A 19,522-nucleotide genomic window follows, 5' to 3' on the forward strand; every position below is an offset into this window, starting at 1 on the left:
TCACTAGCCCCTTAAGGGTGGTATCACCAAACCTTAGGTCAGAATCTCGCTTTATTGGCCAATCTTTCGATAGCAATTTTAAGATATGACCGTCGGATTTTGATGAATCACATCGTTGGAAAGTTTTTTCTGAATACTATCCAACGAAGTGAAGATCAACCAAGAATTTGACCAAGAACACAGTCAAAACTCCGCTTGAAGTAGGGATTTCACAAAATAGGTATTTTGATGAAATAGAAGAAGGGAGTGTGAAGTGGAAATGGAATGGCATCAGAATTAAGAAATAACCAAGACAACACATACTGCTACAAAATGGTAAGAATCAAATACTTGAAGAATGAAAATTACTAGGGAAATGTTATTTATATTCTAATCAAGTGTACTAACAAAAAAATATTATTCAAGTGACTATTTCCCTGCTGAAAAATATCCATCATTGTTTCCTCAATCCAGGAGCTTTGGTAATGAAGTGGAAGGCCCAGAGAAAAGATGCCCCCTGTGGTAGGGGCTCTTGTTATGTGGTGGTTCTTTGTGACCGAGGGGTTCAGAGGCCCGACTTACTTGAGGGATGATTACATTAGTAGGTTGTTTTTCTCTGTAGGATGCCCAAGTGACCATATAAAGACCAGCAATGATGAGAAAACCCCCTAAGATGCTGTTTCCACAATGAAACAACAGAAAGTTAGATTATTGTCACACATGATTAGCATATTCACTGAATCTAGCTATCATTCCAGAACTCGAGAAACAGAAAATTGACATATGAACCAAATGCAATAAGACAAAAACCAAAAAATTGAGTTAGCCTAATGAAGCAAATCAATCAAAATAACAAACTCTTTGTTGTTTATATAAAAAGTACAACAGATAAACTGAAACAAGTGTATTAAGTTATAATAAAGATGCAACTAGGGTTTTGCGTATAACCTTCCCAGATAAATAGGACTTCCAAGGAAAACTCTTGACAGGAAAGCAGATGCAGCAGGTTGAAGAGGATTATACAGAGCCACCAGTGCAGGCCCCAATATCTTATTGGACCAAGTCAAGAGGCCGTAGTTAACAGCAGATGCAATAACACCCTGTGAGAACAATGTCCAGTTTTCATTACATTTCCAATGCAGCATTGCTTCGCAAAACTCTTCATATTTTCATTGAAATCAGAAAGTAAACATTAATTCACTATTTATATGAGGAAGGGGTGAAAACTAAATGAAGACAGTTGTGAACATTATATTTACTGTTCCGCCAAAGGCACCAACACGGGACCATAGTTGTTAAGGCGTCGCCTAGGCGTCCAAGCAGATATGTAGGGGCCTAGGCGACTGCCGCCATAGTGTAGGGCACCTTGCACTAGTTTAATTGGTATCGGACTAGGTTTTGGCACTTTTTATATTTCTATTTCATTTACTTAAGATATTATTCATAAATAAGCAAATACCCCCTATTTGAATCAAATAAAAATAGTTAAAAAATCAAATTCCAAAAGGGAAAAAAGTCAACCCCCCCAGTTCAAGAACAAAAACTAGATTTTTGGCGATAGGTGAAATTTTCAACTTTCTAATGCTGAGCTTTTTCTTAAATCTAAAAATTTCATAAATCTTAATACGGTAATACATTGCTAAAAACCTAAAGTGTGGTAAAATATTCATTTGTTTACATATTTAAAAAAATATATTTTCATTCAGAGCGATTTTGAAAACATTTGCGCACACCAAATAAGGTTTGATCGGAACATAACTCCTTCAATATAAATCAGATTTAAACTATCTTGGATTTATTGGAAAGCTGGTTTTGTGTTCTACCTAATACAAAAAGTCTCATGTAAAATAAAATCATTTGATCAGTCAAACTTCTTAGAGAACAAGAACATTTTTCTAAATCGAGAGCAGTTTATTACATATTGATAAGATCATATTTTCTAAGAACACTATAATCCAAATGTATGTTTTGATTGTTTCAAACTTCCAAATTCCAATAGCATGCTTCTTCAGTTCTGCTATCTTCTAGTTCTATGTTGATTTTTGATGACTTTATGTGGCTTAATATTGATTTTTGATTACTTAAAATTGATTCTGGATGACTTGATGTTGCTTAATATTGATTTTTTATGACTTGATGTGGCTTAATGTTGATTTTTTATGATATAAGGAACTAATTGTAGCATACTAAATAATGTTAGAAAAGAGGGGAAATAAAAAAAACACTTAGGCACCTAGGGAACACCTAGGTGGGTGCCTTGCCGCCTAAGCGCTTAGGTACCCCTCCACTGCCTTAGGTCGCCTTGCTGCCTTGACAGCTATGCACGGGACTACTTTAATCCCAAAAGGTGACCATATTGAGCTGCGATAAGTTAAAGTCTGCATAAATCAGCAGAAAGAAAAGACCTACCGCCATATAAACTTCATTTGTATCTCAACTGTAAACAGCAGTGAAAAATAATGCTTGAATGATCTTAATCGATCACCAAGGCCCTTTATTTATATAGAATTGAAGTACAATTAATCGAAGTACAAATAGGAATGTTGCCTCAGTCCTAATCCTATTAGGAATTCCTAATACAACTAGGAATGCCAGAATAGGACTCGGCTGAGGGAAAAACAATAAAACAAAGGGAAAAATAAAAGAAGAGAATCATAATCTGACTAGTACTACTCCTAACTTGACTAGGACTAATCCTAATCTGCTAGGACTAGTAGGACTAAGCCTAATCTAACTAGGACTACTAACCCCAATCGGGTAAGCAGCCTATTTCAACACTGCCACTCAAGTTGGAGCAAAGATGTCGATTATGCCCAACTTGACAAGATTGGGATGAAACAATTTTCCAGACATTCCCTTGGTGAAGATATCAGCAAGTTGATCCACAGATGTCACAAAGGGAATACAAATCAGCCCATCTTCTAACTTCTCTTTGATGAAATGCCTATCCACCTCAACATGCTTGGTACGATCATGCTGTACAGGATTGTGTGCTATGCTGATTGCAGCCTTGATGTCGCATTAGAACATCATAGGAAGATGAATAGGAACACCAAGATCTTGTAGCAAACCTTTAAGCCAAAGTAACTCACAAATACCTTGTGCCATAGCTCGAAACTCAGCTTCGGCACTAGAACGAGCAACTACATTTTGCTTCTTGCTACGCCATGTGACAAGATTTCCACCTACAAAGGAGCAATACCCAGAAATAGACTTGCGATCTGCAGAACCAGCCCAATCAGCATCAGTGTATGCTTCTATCCGTAGATGACCATATATAGACAGAAGAATTCCTTTTCCAGGAGCTGACTTCAAATAGTGCAAGATACGAAGAACAACCTCCATATGAGAAGAGTAGGGATCATGCATAAACTGGCTCACAGTACTCACGGTGTCAGGACGAGTGTGTGAGAGATAAATCAGCTTCCCTACAAGTCTTTGGTACCGGCCTTTATCAACAGGCTCACCCTCTTTTTCCTTGAGTCAAACACCATAGGAGTATCTGAAGGATGGCAGCCTAACAACCCGATTTCAGCCAATAAGTCTAGGACATACTTCCTCTGGGAGAGAAAAATGCCTTTAGAAGATCTGGCTACTTCAATCCCAAGAAAGTATCGTAGTTTTCCTAGATCTTTAATCTCAAATTCTTGTCCAAGGAAGGTCTTCAACCGTGTGATCTCATCACCATCATTGCTAGTAACCAATATATCATCAACGTAGACTATAAGAACAGTGACTTTTCACCAACCCTCTTTATAAAGAGTGTGTGATCAGCATTATTCTGCTTATAGCCCACAAAAATCATGGCCTTGTGGAACCGGCCAAACTATGCTCGAGGTGACTGCTTCAGCCCATAAAGTGCACGCTTCAGCCTACACACTTTTCCTTGATTTTTGTCATAAGAGAACCCTGGTGGAATGTCCATATACACCTCCTCATCCAGTGTTCCATTTAGGAAGGCATTTTTTATATTTAGTTACTGCAAATCTCATCCAAGGTTGATTGCACAAGATAATAACACACGAACAGTATTTAACTTTGCAACAGGTGCAAAAGTTTCCTGGTAATCAATGCCGTATGTCTGAGTGAACCCTTTGACCACGAGTCATTCCTTATACTTATCCACAGTGCCATCCACCTTCTGTTTCACCACAAACACCCATTTACATCCAACGGTTTTTTCCCCAGGTGAAAGAACAATAAGCTCCCATGTGTTATTTTTCTTCAAGGCTTCCATTTCTTCCATCATAGCTGCGTTCCACTTTTCATCTGATAGAGTTTCCTGCCAATTGTTAGGAATACGAACAGAAGAAAGAGAGGAAACAAAAGCACAAAAGGATGGGGAAAGGGAGTCATAAGAAACAACATGAGATATGGGATGCTGAGTGCAAGTCCTGACCCCTTTGCGAAGAGCAATAGGTAACTCAGGAGAAGGAACATTACCAGGTGGAGAGGCAGGTTCTGGATCCAGGTTCGGCAATTGGATGGGTACTGGAGCAACAATTGATTGAACCTGCTTATGTTTCCTTGCATAGGTCTTCATGTTACTAGCATCAATCCTCCTCTAAAATTCACTAATAGTCCTCTGGATAGGAGTCTGGATAGGGGTAGATTGCTCCCCCTGAATAGAAACAGTCTCCTCCTGTATAGGAACCTCTCCCCTTAACTCAGGGGGAGTATTAGGGGCAGGCCGAACAAGTTCAGACTCCTGGAAAACAGACTGAAGTGGAGGTGGAGAGTCAATAGTCAGCACATCTTCACTAACACTCTCCCCCTGAAGAGGTGGGGACATATAGTATGGAACGCTTTCATGAAAAACTACATCCATGCTGATAAAAGTCCTGCGGGATGGAGGGTAATAACATATGTACCCCTTCTGAGTAGCACAGTATCCCAAGAAAATGCAGCGGAGACTACGTGGGTCAAGTTTACCAGGGGACCTTGTATCCCTGGCATAACAAATGCAGCCAAACACCTTAGGTGGGACTATAAAGGAAGAAGAGCCACGTAATAGCTCAATAGGGGCTTTGGAAAGAACACGATTGGGCAGCCTATTAATTAAATAGGCTACATTAAGGATAGCATCCCCCCAATAAAGGGAAGGGACATTACGAGCAAATATAAGAGCCCTAGCCACCTCCAAGAGGTGGCGGTTTTTCCTCTCAGCCACACCATTTTGAGCTAGAGTGTCAACACAGCTGGTCTGATGGAGAATTCCATGGGTAGCAAGGTATTTTTGGAACTGACCTTCCATATACTCTTTCCCATTGTCACTCCTCAAAGTTTGAAGAGTGGCATTATATTGGGTTTTAACCAACTGATGAAAGTGTTGAAAACACGAAAAAACTTCATTTTTTGTGTGCATAAGGTATACCCAAGTGAACCTAGAATAGCAGTCAATAAAAGTGACATACCACCGATGTCCAGACAGGGAAGCTTTCCTACTAGGACCCCACACATCAGTATGAACAACATGAAATAAGGAAGAGGATCTGTTATTAAAAATAGGATAAGTTGAACGTGTCTGTTTAGCCAAGACACAAGGCTCACAAAAAAAGTCTTCCTTATTACAGTCTTTAACTAATGCTGGAAATAAATTTGATATAGTACCCAAAGGGGGATGGCCTAGCCTAGAGTGCCATTTATGTAATTCAGAAGAGAAAGATGCCGACGGTAAAGCCTAAGTAGGTGTAGGATCGCCATCAAGCAGGTACAATCCGCCATACACTTTACCCGATCCAATCGTCTTCCCTGAGTCCAGTTCCTGAAAGACACAGTGAGTAGGAAAAAAAGTCACTTTACAATTCAGCTTTAGTGATATTGCTAATGGAAAGAAGGTTAGTTGTAAATTTGGGAATATGCAACACAGATGACAAGGTAAGAGAAGGAGAACAACCAATGGATCCTTTCCCTAATATGGAGGAGAGGGACACATCAGCAATTTTGACTTTATTCTTACCAGAAGCAGGAGAATATGTATTAAAAAGGCTGGAAGAACCTGTCATGTGATTAGTAGCACCAAAGTCTATAATCCATGGAGTGGAAACTACTGATGCACAATGACCAGCAAAGGAAATACCTGTATGGGCAGAGAAGGAACCTGAATTGGCAGCAGATGTAGTAGAGGCAGCGGATGTGTTAAACATACGACGTAGAGCCTGGAGTTCTTCCTGGGAGAAACTGATGTTAGCAGTGGGAGTTGGAGCTACACTTTCAGTGTGATTGGCTTTGTTTTTAGACTTAGCACGACCACGTTTGGCCTCAAAATCAGCTGGCTTCCCATGTAATTTCAAACATTGAGCTTTAGTGTGATATGGTTTGTGACAATGCTCACACTTCACAGGCTTTTTGGTGGTAGTAGCAGCAACACTGTCAGAAGAAGTAATAGGGGTGGAGCCAGCAGTCTGTAAGGCTGATCTCTCAACTTTGGGAGTAAGCATCATGGCAGCCCTTCGTGTCTCTTCACTGTGAACCTAAGAAAAGGTCTCCTCTACAGTGGGGAAAGGAACCTGACCAAGGACTTGCACCCGGATAGAGTCATCATCATTGAGTCCAGCAAGGAAATCATAGACCCGAAATTGATCAACATAAGAATAATAGGCAGTAATATCAATAGTAGTAGTAGGTTGAAACCTAGCATAATGATCCAATTACTGCCATAAACAATTTAGGGCAGCATAGTATTTAGTGACAGACATCTCCTTCTGAGTAGTGTTTTGAAGTGTCTTCCTGATTTCATAAACCTGAGCACCACTTCCTGATCGACCATAAGTTCCCTTGACAGCAGTCCATATCTGAGTAGCAGTGTCAAGGAGGAGATATTGACTGGAAAGATCAGTGGTCATAGAATTTAAAACAAATGACATCACCATAGCATCGTTGGCAGCCCATTTAGTACGGGCAGCACCTTCTTCAGCAGATTGTTTGGTGGTGCCGGTAAGATGGACAGTGAATCCCCTACCAGCCACAGTCAAGGATAGTGATCTGGCCCAGATTAAATAATTCGTACCATCAAGCTTAATGGCAGCAGCAGAGGGAAGGAAGTCATTCCTAGTCTGACCATCCCCTCCAGAAGTAGCAGTAGTTGTTTCAGAATCACCAATAGTTCAGCCAGGCAGAAATTGATCTACAAATTTGAAAAAAATAGATCTTCAAAAAATTGAATCAAATCTAAAATATGGGTTTTGAAGTTGCAGCAATTTCAGCCGTCAGAATAGGCTGAAAAACTGATCGAGTGCTCCTCTAGTAGTGGGGAAGAAGTCCTCCAAAAATTAGCTCCTTCGGATGAGCTAATAAGAAACCCTAAATTTATCAAAATTTAGGAAAAAAACAAAAATACAGAAATATCGCAGGTTTGGAATCTGAATTAGATTTGATCCAAAACTGCAGTCTTCTATAAAGGAATGGTGTAGACCAATAATAGCAGGAACCAATCTCCAAAAAACCAGAAGTCCAACTGTAGTTGAAGAAGTAGCTTGATCTCTAAAGATGGAGGGAATCTGCCGGCAGAATTAGGTCACACCAGTGTCTTCAATCTTCAGTGAGGTGTCATTGAGGGCAGCAGCTATATCTTCATTGGATTCACCTCAAAGTTGCTGCCCTAAGTGAGATAAAGAGTCCGAGAGTGGTGGAGAAGAAGAGAACTAGTAACCGAGACTGTTGGAGAAGGAGAGAACCAGTAGCTTAGAGAGTTGGAAAAGAAAAAACCAGAGAATCGAGAGGGCTGCTTCTTCAGATCAGAAACGGCTCTGATACCATGTAAACAGCAGTGAAAAATAATGCTTGAATGATCTTAACCAATCACCAAGGCCCTTTATTTATATAGAATTGAAGTACAATTAATCAAAGTACAAATAGGAATGTTGCCTCAGTCCTAATCCTATTAGGAATTCCTAATACAACTAGGAATGCCAGAATAGGTCTCGGCTGAGGGAAAAACAATAAAACAAAGGGAAAAATAAAAGAAGAGAATCATAATCTGACTAGTACTACTCCTAACTTGACTAGGACTAATCCTAATCTGCTAGGACTAGTAGGACTAATCCTAATCTAACTAGGACTACTTACCCCAATCAGGTAAGCAGCCTATTTCAACATCAACGAAGCAGCAGTGTAGTTCATAATTCCCGTTAATAGTCCTTCCTCTCTTTAGGACGTGCCCCTAGTGTGTACTATTTGGATGTCCCAAGGATTTTTTCTATAGCTAGCCGTCCACTTCAAACAGTGCTAACATGGCCAATTTCCAGTTGTATGGGGATGGTGAAAAGAGATATTTTACATCCCAGAGTGGCTATAATCATAATTTCAAAACTTGTTTTTCAGTCTCATTTCAGCCTGACTGAAATCCAAAACCGAAACAGTGCATTTTTTGCCGGTGAGTTTCAGTTGGCCATTTAGAGGGGCAAACGGCCATATAAGCTCCAATACTTTATGGAAATCCTGTTTAGTCTATGCAAACATATGCAAACATTTATATTGCAAGAAAAATCGTACAAAAATGGTAGTCTAAATTTGCACCCTTGGTTGGCAGTATACGCCGAACCCTATTGTAGACCTTGTGTAATATTGCCTATCATGCACGTTGTTTTAGTACTAGAAGATAGAAAAGGCAAGTAAAACAAGTAAATTATGCACCATGAATGAAGAAACATAATATTGATTAATTATGAAATATTACAAAGTACATGTAACATAGACTCATAAAGACCCAAGTACCAAGTCCCAGCAATACAATACTCTGGAGATACATAAGTACAAAGTAGACCCCCTTAGTCTATCCCAATGGTTAATACTACATGCCGAAATTACTTCCATAACTTTTCTTTATTTTTCAAATAAAATTGAATATTTTCCTTTTTCTCATTTTTTTAGAATTTTTTAATGTTTTTCTTAATTTTGAAAATTTTAAAAAATTACCGGCAAAAAAAACAAAAACCCGACTTCGTAAGGCCATAGATCATCAAATAGTGTCAATATATTAACCCTAATTTTTTCACATTTTTGCTATAAGAAAATCCATTTTTTGAAACCAGAAAAATAAAAAATATATATAAACATGAAGAAAATTGAACTCCGGTGTCTGACATATAAAAATTTCATCACCAACTTTAGGGTATTTATTATATTTTTTGCAAAAATGAATTTTTGCAGGAAACGACGTTGTTAGAGTCACGTGGCAACCCCCAACACCGTATTCCAGCAGTGTAGGGGGAGGCAGCAAAAATCAGGCCGAAATGTGGCTTTTCCTTCTTCCCATAGAGAAAAGGTGTGAAACAGATGAAATAGCTTGAGTTTGGTCAAATTTTCAACTAGGCACATTCGAAACATGATATTTATAATACCATAAATACCCCATTGAACCGTACCGCCAAAATGATACAATATAGGGTCAAAATTTCGACAAAACACCGAAATAGACCTTGTCAATTCTCTAATTCGTATGGTATTTCGACTTGGCCACTTTGAAATCTCCGAAATTTCCAAAAGTTTGGCAAGATTTCGCTGAATTTTCAGACCATGGCTATAATTGAAGATTCCATTCTTTGTGGTACAAAAGTTTCTATAAAAATGGGAAATGCCCTAACTTATGAGTGCGGTTTGAACCACTACCTTGGAATACTATAGTATAGTGAAGATTGAGAAAATCAATTATGCTCTAAAGAAGTATCTACTCTCACGAAAATGCCCCGCATGTAGGTTCGTTTGTCACTGGGGCTAGGCAGCAAAGAATAAAGTCCTTTTCTCTTGCATGTGCCTTTCCTCATTCAGTCAAATCAACGGGCATATCCGACATCGTACTGAGTTTCCCCCTCATCTGCTTGCAAATAACTTATAATAATCTGGACCAATCTCTATAACTGAGGCAGAAGTCCAGGGTGAAATAGTTGGCTGCAGATGAAAACAACACTAAGTTCTTTCACTTGATAGGCTTGGTTGGATGCTAGATCTACTCCACAAGGAGCGGTATGGACGTAGATGATACCATTATGACCTTCCTTTTCGTACCGCTAGGACTCTAGCGTACTCTCCCGAGATTAGAAATGTGAAGGTACCTTTCCCATCACCTGTCAGCTTACTTTCACCACCAGGCACCGCTAAGGGAAGGGCTGCACCCAAGGCAGCTCGTAATCTCAGTTGAATATGTAATTGCAATCAGCTGTGAACCCTCGATGATATCTTTACTGCCAAGTCGGCTTGGGAAGCGATCCGGATGAAGAATCCTAAACCGCCATGGTCTTCCTTGGTATGGAATAAAATTCTTCAGCCAGGACATGCTACTTTTGGTTGGAGATTGCACCACGGTAAACTGCCTACTGATGACCTGATTAAAAAGTGTGGTATCCCCATTACGTCTCGGTGCGGTTTCTGCTGTCAGGCGGAGGAGTCGATTCACCATATTTTCTGTGAGTGCCCATTCACCCAGTTTCTCTGGTCTGCCTTCTCAAGTCTTTTTGGGATTGACTGGCAGCAGCATTCTTCTTTCTTGAATATAAGTATTTGGTGGAAAAATAAGGCGAGGATGGTTTCGCTCAAGGAGGTGTGGATTTGTGGTCTTACTCTTATTGCTTATTTTATTTGGCTTGAGAGAAATTCTAGAAGATTTGATGGGCGAAGTTGCAATCAGTCTCAAGTCTGGGAACGCCTTACCAGGGAAATTTCTATTATTTTCTCATCCATGCCTTGCCAGCCTGTAGCTTTATACGATTTTTTACTGGGAAGGAGATTAAACTTTCCCTTGAGTCCCCGTGGCCCTGCTCGATTTTTGAAGGTTTTTTGGGCTGGTCCTGCTCTAGGATGTATAAAGTTAAATATTGATGGGTGTTCTCTGGGCCAATCCAGGTAGATCAGGGGCTGGAGGTGTTTTCTGTAACTCTGATGCTCAGGTTGTTTTTCCTTCAGAAATTTCCTGGGAGTGGCGACTAATTTTGAAGTTGAGTTCCTTGCTTTTATCTTGGGTTTGGAGCAAAATCCCAAGGCTTTTCAAACCTCTAGATTGAGTGTGACTCAGTGGCTGTCTTCATGCTTACTTCGAGAGCTGTCGTTCCCTGATTTCTCTGTCAACGCTGGTATGGTCTGCTTTCGTATTTGGATTCGATTGTGTGGAAGATCTCCCACTGCTTCCGGGAAGCAAATCCAATCGTTGACTATTTGGCTAACTGCGGCGATGCATCAGAGTCGGCGATGGTGGCTTTCCCGGCTTCGGTTCAAGACGACCTTGTTATGGATGCTCAGAGTAGACCGAGATTCAGACTTGTCTATTCCTATTTTTTTGTATTTTTTAGCCTCTTACTTTTTTCCTACTGATGGCTTTGCCGAAGGTGGGAAAATATTAGGCATTTGGTTTTGAGGGGTTGTCACCCCCTTTTTTTGTGTATATCTTTTTCCTTGGTTGCTTCTTAATATATGATCCTTTAGCAAAAAAACAAAAAAAAATAATCAATTACATTAGGAAGTCCATACCATCTTCCACACCTTTTCTCTATCACATGGATTTGAGGGAAGACTTTTCAAGGTTTTCTTTTCCTTTAGTGCATTAGTTAAGGCGTACCCAGTGCACGAGGCTCCCGCTACTGCACTGGCTTAAAAAGATACAAGTCCAAGCAAGTATTTTGATTCTGCATTCATACTAAGCACGGCCTAACAGCTAAGCAAGAATAAACCCTTCCTAGATCACGAAATAAAAAAGTGGTCTTAACCAAGTTGACATGGCTGAGCTTTTGCTACATGATATGCATGAACTGAAACAGTAACTAGAAACTTACAGCATATAAAACTGCAACTAATTCAGACTGTGTCAAGCTCCAGTCCGTAGATTCACTGTTTGATAAGAATCCCGTCATTACCATAAAGAGAGTACCAAATGCATATGAGAACGCTGTCACCGATAGACTGGCTGGATACTTCATCAAAACTGGAGCCTGCAATTGTGTCAAGGTTACACTTTGCAAACTTAAAAAAGTAAAGAACCACTTTATCTATGAAAACTAGAAAAATAAAATTCAAAATAGAAATAAATTAGTTATAGTATTATTTTATCATACAAATCATGAAGTTGCAGCAGAAATAATCTTAGAAATGTGCAAGAAGCCAAGAATGAACTAGCAAAACTTGCATATAATCTCTCACACAAAAACACAAACACAATAACCATCCTCCTGAACAAACTCTTACTGGAAAACCATTCTTAAATTTGCTAGATCCTTCAATCCAGGAAAGGCCAAGTTCACCAAGTGACAAACTCAAAATTGACCTCAACAAAGCCTCAGGATTGCCAAGTGGGGTCTTACCTTGGAGGCTTTCATTAGATTATTTTGTTCAGACATTGGGCCAATGTTGTCTCTTCTTCAGAGATTCTGTTGCAAATCCAGCATGAGCAGGTTCTCCACTTCTCCCCCTCTACAACAACAACATAGCCTTATCCCAACTAAATGGGGTCGACCACATGGATCCTAGCTCTCCAAACAGCTCTATTCGAAGTCATATATGGCACAAGACCTAAGCTAATCATGTCTTTCCTCACCACTTCACGTATGGTAATTTTAGGCATGTCCCTGGCTCGTTTGGTTCCCTCAATCTGAATCAATCTCTCCATACTGGGGCATCCGATGGCCTCTGTTGAACATGGCCATGCCACCTCAAACGACTCTCTCAGAACTTATCCTGGATTGGAGCTACTCCCAGTCCAGCTTGCCGTTATTCCCTGCTTTTGTCATCCACCAAAACAATATCATCCATAAAAAGCATACACCAAGGAACCTCATCTTGTATGTCTCTGGTTATGTCATTCATGATAAGCGCAAACAAATATGGGCTTAAGGCTGATCCTTGCTATAATCCAATTGTAATTGGGAATTCACTACCTTGACCCCCCCCCACTGTAACACCCCACATGCATGTCATGTTTATTTTATTATTATATTAGATGACCTTAAATATTTTAATCTCTTTGTAAATATTTTAATAATATTTGCATTAATGTCGATATGCTTTACTGCTATTTAATGTTAAATTATATGATCTTGTTATTATTTTAATAATGTAATTGAGCAGTGGCGTAACCGTAATTTCAATCATGGTCAATGGTATGAGTGAATTATTTTGATGAAATAAATTCTGTTTTTATCATTTTTATATTATTATATTAAGAAACATGATATTTATATCATTAAAATGTAAAGCATATTATTCTATTATTTTCTATGTAAGCCCTACATATTATAAGATTTTATTACATTATAACACACTAAGTTTATAAGTATATATTATGGTATGAATATATATAGCTATGTACTATGTGAATAATGAAGTAGGAGGTAGCATGATTAGTTGTAAACATTTTTTTTTTAGTGAATAAGTATATATTACTAAACCCCAGGAGGGGGCTGGAAGGAGAAAAGAGGGGGGGGGGGGGGAATGTACAGTCTGACCCTCTCAACCCGGCTCTCGCTGCTGAGGAGAATCGCCTCTCCGCTGATCTTTCCTCTCTCTCCTTCTCTAAGGAAAGCTTGCTCCGTCAGAAATCGCGCTCTCAGTGGTTGGAGCTTGGTGACTCGAATTCTGCCTTTTTCCATCGCTCCCAGAGCTAGGCAAAATCGGAATTCCATCACCCTCCTCGTCGCTTCTGATGGAACCCACCTCTCCTCCCCCCCTGACATCAAAGATGCTGCTTCCTATTTCTTTTCCTCCCTCTTCAACCCGTCCCTTCCCCCCTATCCCCCCCCCTCTCTCATTAACAAATTCATTCCCCCCGTCCTCCATAGCTCTCTCACGGCCATCCCCTCTGATGATGAAATCTCTAGATCTATCCTTTCCCATAAGTCCAACAAGGCTCCTGGCCCTGACGGCTTCAGTATGGGATTCTTTCTCAGTCATTGGGATTCCTTTAAAGGTCAGATCTTCAAAGCTGTCCGTAGCTTCTTTTTCAAACCTGGCCAGCTTGCTCAGATCAATCACAGTTTCATCTACCTCATCCCTAAAAAGGACGGGGCTTCCTCTCTGACTGACTTCCGGCCTATCTCCCTCTGCAACCTCATCTACAAGTTCATTGCCAAGATCCTTGCCAATCGGATTAAGGGAGTCATCCCTTCCCTTGTCAGTCCCAACCAATCGGCCTTCATCTCCGACTGAAGTATTGCGGACAACATCATCCTCTGTTCTGAGATTGTTCGCGGGTTTGACCGCAAATCACATTCTCCAGCGGCCCTCTTGAAAATTGATCTTCACAAAGCCTTTGACTCTATCCGTTGGGATTTCATCTGTGATGTGCTCTCCCTCATGGGTTTCCCCCCTGTTTTCGTTCGCTGGATATTCGCCTGTATTTCCACCCCTTCCTTCTCTGTCTTGGTAAATGGCTCGCCTGCCGGTTTTTTCGCTCTAATGTTGGAATCCGCCAAGGCTGCCCTCTTTCCCCTTTCCTCTTCTCCCTTGCCTTGGAAGTCCTCTCCAGAAGCCTGCAAACCAAAACTGATCTCCACCTTATCTCCCCTCTTCCCAAGTGCAAGAGCACCAACCTCTCCCATCTGGCCTTTGCTGATGACCTGATGATATTCTCTAAGGCGTCCCATGCCTCCATCTCCGCCTTCATGGACTCGCTTCACCTCTTTGAATCCCTTTCTGGTCTCAGAGTCAACCTGCTGAAATCCAAAATCTTCCTTGCTGGTACCCTTAACTCCACTAAAGAAGCTCTCCACCTCTTAACTGGCTTCTCCATTGGCTCTCTTCCGGTCATGTACCTTGGCCTTCCTCTCATTCCTGCCAGGCTCTCGAACCACCACTGCACCCCTATGCTTGACAACATTCGTAAGCGCCTCCAACTCTAGAAAGGTAAGCTTCTCTCCTACGCGGGTAGGCTTGAATGTATCCGCTTGGTCCTCCAAGCCACTTACATTTACTGGACCGGCATCTTCTCCATCCCCTCCTCCACCATCAAGGCTATTGAGCGAATCCTCTATGCTTTCCTCTGGAAGGGTAGCGACACCCCCAGATTTCTCCACCCTGTCAGCTGGAAGTCTATCTGCCTCCCCAAGTCTGAAGGTGGTCTGGGTATCCGCCGCATTCGTGATTCCAACACTGCGGGTCTCCTTAAACTTCTCTGGAGAATCCATTCCCGCCAGAACTCCATCTGGGTCTCTTGGGTCCACTCTCATCTCCTTAGATCTGACTCCATTTGGACTGTGCCCATCCATGCCGACTCCTCCTGGATTTGGCGCAAGATCCTTTCCGTCCGGCCCCTGGCCCTCCGTGGTATCTCTTCTTCCATTTCCAATGGCAATTCCATCTCTCTTTGGCTTGAACCGTGGCATCCTGCTGGCATCCTCTATAACATTCTTGGCCCAAGGGCCATCTCTTACTCTGGCCTCCCTAAGGCTGCCCCTGTCTCCTCCCTCATCTCCTCTGGCTCTTAGACCCCTCACCCCTCCCTTAACCCAGACATCATCTCTCTGATCTGGGCAACCCTTCCTCCCTTACCCCTCCTTCCCTCCACCCGCGTGGATAAGGTTATTTGGCTCCCCTCTCCCTCCGATTTGTTCTCCTCCTCCTCTGCCTGGAACTTCTCCAGGGTCCCTTGTCCCCCCGTCCCCTGGCACAACCTTGTTTGGTTCAAAGACCATATCCCTCGCCACAGTCTTACTGTTTGGAGAGCCCTCAGACTTTGTCTACCCACCCAAGCCTTCCTTAACCACCGAACCATCCCTGTTGCCGCCCCCTCTTGTATCCTTTGTTGGATTGGTCGTGAAGATATCCCTCATCTTTTCTTTGACTGTCCCTTCTCTACCACTATCTGGAACACAGCTTTAGCCTCTATTTGGCCGCGCAGTAGAAGGACCAGGTGCTTTGATCGCGAATGGTTTTGGTTGCTCAATACTTTTCCAGGAAGCTCTATATGCGATACTATAGGTAAGCTAGTCTTCAGCGCAGCTATCCACCATATCTGGATGGAGAGGAACCTCAGGATATGGACTTCCAAATCGAGATCTTTTGATGCGATTTGGAAAGCCATTTATTTTGATGTGTCCTCTAAGCTCAGCTGCATCCGTCATCGTCCCTCCACGGACAACTCCACGAATAGACACATTTTGGATTTTTGGGGCCTTGATTCTGCCCTTTTGCAGTCAGTCACCTCTGCGTAGGCAGGCTGGCCGCCCCCCTCCCCCCTTTTTTCTTTTGGCTGGTTGTTTGTCGGCCTAGTGGGCTTTTTGTTTGTGCCCCTCCTCTCTCTTTGTATATTGTTCCTTGTTCTCCTTTCCTTGCCCCCTCCTCGGGTTCGGTAATATATTTAATTACCCAAAAAAAAATTTGAAAAGACTTCTTGGAACATGAGAGGTCCAAGAAATTCTGCAGATTTGTTGGCCCATCTTGGCAACTCCAAGAGTCCACGGCTTGGGCTGGTTGGGTCCAAAATGAGTCTTAATTCTTGCTGGGCCCAATGGGGAACTTGGGCTGGAATTTCCTCCTGATTTGGGTCTTCGGCTGCTGCTGGACTGTGGGCTTGAACTGGGTCTTTAGCCGAGTATATTTCTTAGCAAAATAATGGTCTGGCCTTCTTGTGCTGGTGGATTGGTAGGATGCTCTACATCACTAACCCAATCCTTAACCTATTAGGTAACTTAAACTGACTAGAAAATTGAAATAGACTCAAAACAGAGTTTTAATCTACCCCCACTAAACACTCGAAGAAAACTACTAAAATCACTTAAATTGAACTATTGGTTGAACAGGTTCAATTTATGAAAAAAAACACCAAAATAAAACTATGGAACTAAAACAACTAATCCCGTATGCAACCTAATTACCCATTGTATAGGCTCATAAAAGTGGCCTATTACATTGAAAACCCATGGGACCAAAGGTCCAACATGTATAGAAACCAACCCTACACTTATTCCTGATAAAATAATCCTATTTTGGTGATGAATATGCTTCAGTTAGTGTCTTATTTTAGTTGGGTTTCTATTTCAATGCAAGGGGATATATATATATATTTATTTATTTATTTATTTATTTATTTATTTTATTTATTTTTTTTGGATGATACTGGAGAATGAGATTAGAATCAATTGAAAGAAAGGTTGAGTTACATGTTGAGGTGTTGCATGGCTTCTTGGCAGGTCATTCTTCCTCCATTCTCTCTTCTTCCCAAGGTACGTGTTTCCATTATTCCCTCTGGTTTTCCCATTCAATTCCATATCTGTTTTCCCTTCCATCAGGTAAGATTGTTTTCTAGTTCCATCCCTCGGCTACTCTTCTTATTCTTCCTTTACCGTTCTTATTTTCTGTTTTATTTCCCTTCTTTGCCATTGGTTCGACCTTACTAAATTGTGAAGGGATTAATCGAACTATCTACCGAGCAACCCATCTGGCCTGAGGTTTTAGGCAAAAGGTATCCCTCTCATAGGCGACCATAACCCAAGGGTTTCATCTTCCCAAATCACCTCTCATTGTGGGGACCAAACCAAAACATGACAGGAATTAGTGGAGGGCCACTTGGGGAAAAGGGGAAATTTGATATGGATCTCAAAGTTGCACAGGAGAGAAGGGGGAACAAACATGTAGAACCATTCTCCTCGAGCAAACCAACAATTTTTTTATTCAATCTATATGTTTCAATCATAGTACTAAAACTCGCGAAATTTCGGTGGAGATATCGAATATTTCGAGTATCTCGACCTGTCCGAAACGAAACGCAAGTCTGATATGAAAAAATGCAACATTTCGGAAATTTCAATGAAATTTCGGAAATCTCGATGAAATTTCGGAAATCTTGGTAATTTCGGTCATCTCCTTTCGAAAATTTCGGAAATCTCGGACATTTTTGGCATTTTACACCCACAGAAAAATACCATATTTCGACCAAGATTTCGACGAAATTTCGGTATCTCGGAAATTTCGGTCAGGCCGAAACACCGAAACGAAACGAGATTTAGTACCATGGTTTCAATGTTGGGTACAATGTATAAGTAAAGAACAGCAAAAAAATCCTAATTCAACTCTGAAACTAAAATATAGTTCAAAATAGACAAGTAGCATAGTCCTATGTAACCTACCTTGCAATAAAAGACATAAAAATAAATAAACTACTACTACTTCCAACCCTTAGTGGACCATAAACCCAGGTTGGACTGGTTCCGTCTGGGTTTGGGTTTCCAAACTTGGTTATACTAATCTAACAAGTCACATGCTACTGCATCAATTCTCCTCTGAAAAGAACTCAGCTCCGTCGAGTTTGGAAAAGGACTAAGGATGCCATTTGAGTCAACACACTGTAGGAGGAATGATCCCGCTACTTTCTTGAGTTTAATTTCGGGGAGATCTTTGGAGGGAAAAATTTCATCGTTTTGTTGCCATGCTTAAATTATTAGGCACACGCATACCCATAATGTTGTGCCTTCCCATCAAACAGCCATGGTCGACTAGGTAAAAATATGACAAACCTTCAAAGGGAAGACGACGCATTGTATTTTGTATCCACGAATCCACCAATAGAGTATGTAAGCTAACATCTATCAGTAACCTTGCGATGCAACTTTGTAAGGATTTGGATGTGGCTTTGTCTACAATCCCACCTTACGACTAACCTCTTTAGAGATGACATTAGAGCTACTACCTTTATCGATCCCTAGACTACATAATTGGTCATTACACTTCACACGGGTCTGGAAGATACTGTTGCGGCGCCAGTCTTCATCCTCACTGACCTTGTGAGCAGTCAAAAACAGGACAAAGAACATAACAAGGGTGTCGTTCCACATCACTGTTATTGCCGTTGACTTCACTTGGCTTACGCTCCGCCTCTAAATCAACTGTCACAAAACCGAGGTGATCTTCTGGAAATAAGGTATAAAAGAATCCTTATCAATATAAGCCACCAAATGGTTTGGACACTGAGCACTGATATGTCACCATCCTTTGCATGTAAAACACTGAATGGTAGTCTTTTGCACCATAGGAGGTCTGTGATGCCATATCGAAATCACGCTGAGGTGGAGAATATGGTTAGTTAGGCCGTGAAAATGTTGTTGAATAATGTATTACCAGAATACTGTGGAGGTATTCTGGTCCTTTTGGGGCTTCTTTTATGTTCTACCGACTCTCTTAGTAGAGTCACCTAGAGTAGGGACAATTCTGTCATTTTGTAATCTCTCCATTTATTAGAAATAAAAGGGCTTGACTGATCAGTCAGATCATTCAAGCATTCACTCAATTTTGTTCTGTTAACATGGCATCAGAGCCAATTTTTCTGATCTAGTTTTTCAGAACACTCCCCCCTCCCCCAAAAATCGTCTCTCTTTTTTCTCCCTCCGTCTTCTTCTTGATCTCTTCTCACTGTCCTTTTTTCTTTGGTTCTCAGCATCCACATTAGGACAGCACTAATGAGGTAATCGTATGATCTAGTTGCTGCCCTTTTCCAACCTCTTCAACCAATGCTATAAACAAGGTTTCAAATCGATAGCTGCTGCCTCTCTCATATGCGGTTTTTTGAGTTCTCCCATTCTTGAAGATCGAGCCTCTTTCTATGTTGAAGGTTGATCTTTCTTTGTTGGAG

General features: G+C 41.1%; 1 protein-coding gene across 2 annotated transcripts in view; it reads right to left on the bottom strand.

The window, feature by feature from the left end:
* Positions 1 to 254: 254 nt before the first annotated feature.
* LOC122666153 (WAT1-related protein At4g19185) overlaps positions 255 to 19,522 on the bottom strand; it is a 49,033-nt gene continuing 29,765 nt past the window's right edge. Inside the window, exons 5-8 of one of the 2 annotated variants that reach the window (XM_043862280.1) lie at positions 11,742 to 11,897; positions 928 to 1,079; positions 499 to 655; positions 255 to 459 (exon numbers count right to left, since the gene is read on the bottom strand). In XM_043862280.1, coding sequence (XP_043718215.1) covers positions 445 to 459; positions 499 to 655; positions 928 to 1,079; positions 11,742 to 11,897 — 480 coding nt within the window. In that variant the 3' untranslated portion in view covers positions 255 to 444. Of the gene's footprint in view, positions 656 to 927; positions 1,080 to 11,741; positions 11,898 to 19,522 lie in introns of both variants that reach the window. The other variant, XM_043862279.1, reaches the window with a different exon arrangement.

Source organism: Telopea speciosissima, chromosome 6 (genome assembly GCF_018873765.1).
Source record: "Telopea speciosissima isolate NSW1024214 ecotype Mountain lineage chromosome 6, Tspe_v1, whole genome shotgun sequence".
In the NCBI taxonomy this organism is placed as follows: Eukaryota; Viridiplantae; Streptophyta; class Magnoliopsida; order Proteales; family Proteaceae; genus Telopea; species Telopea speciosissima.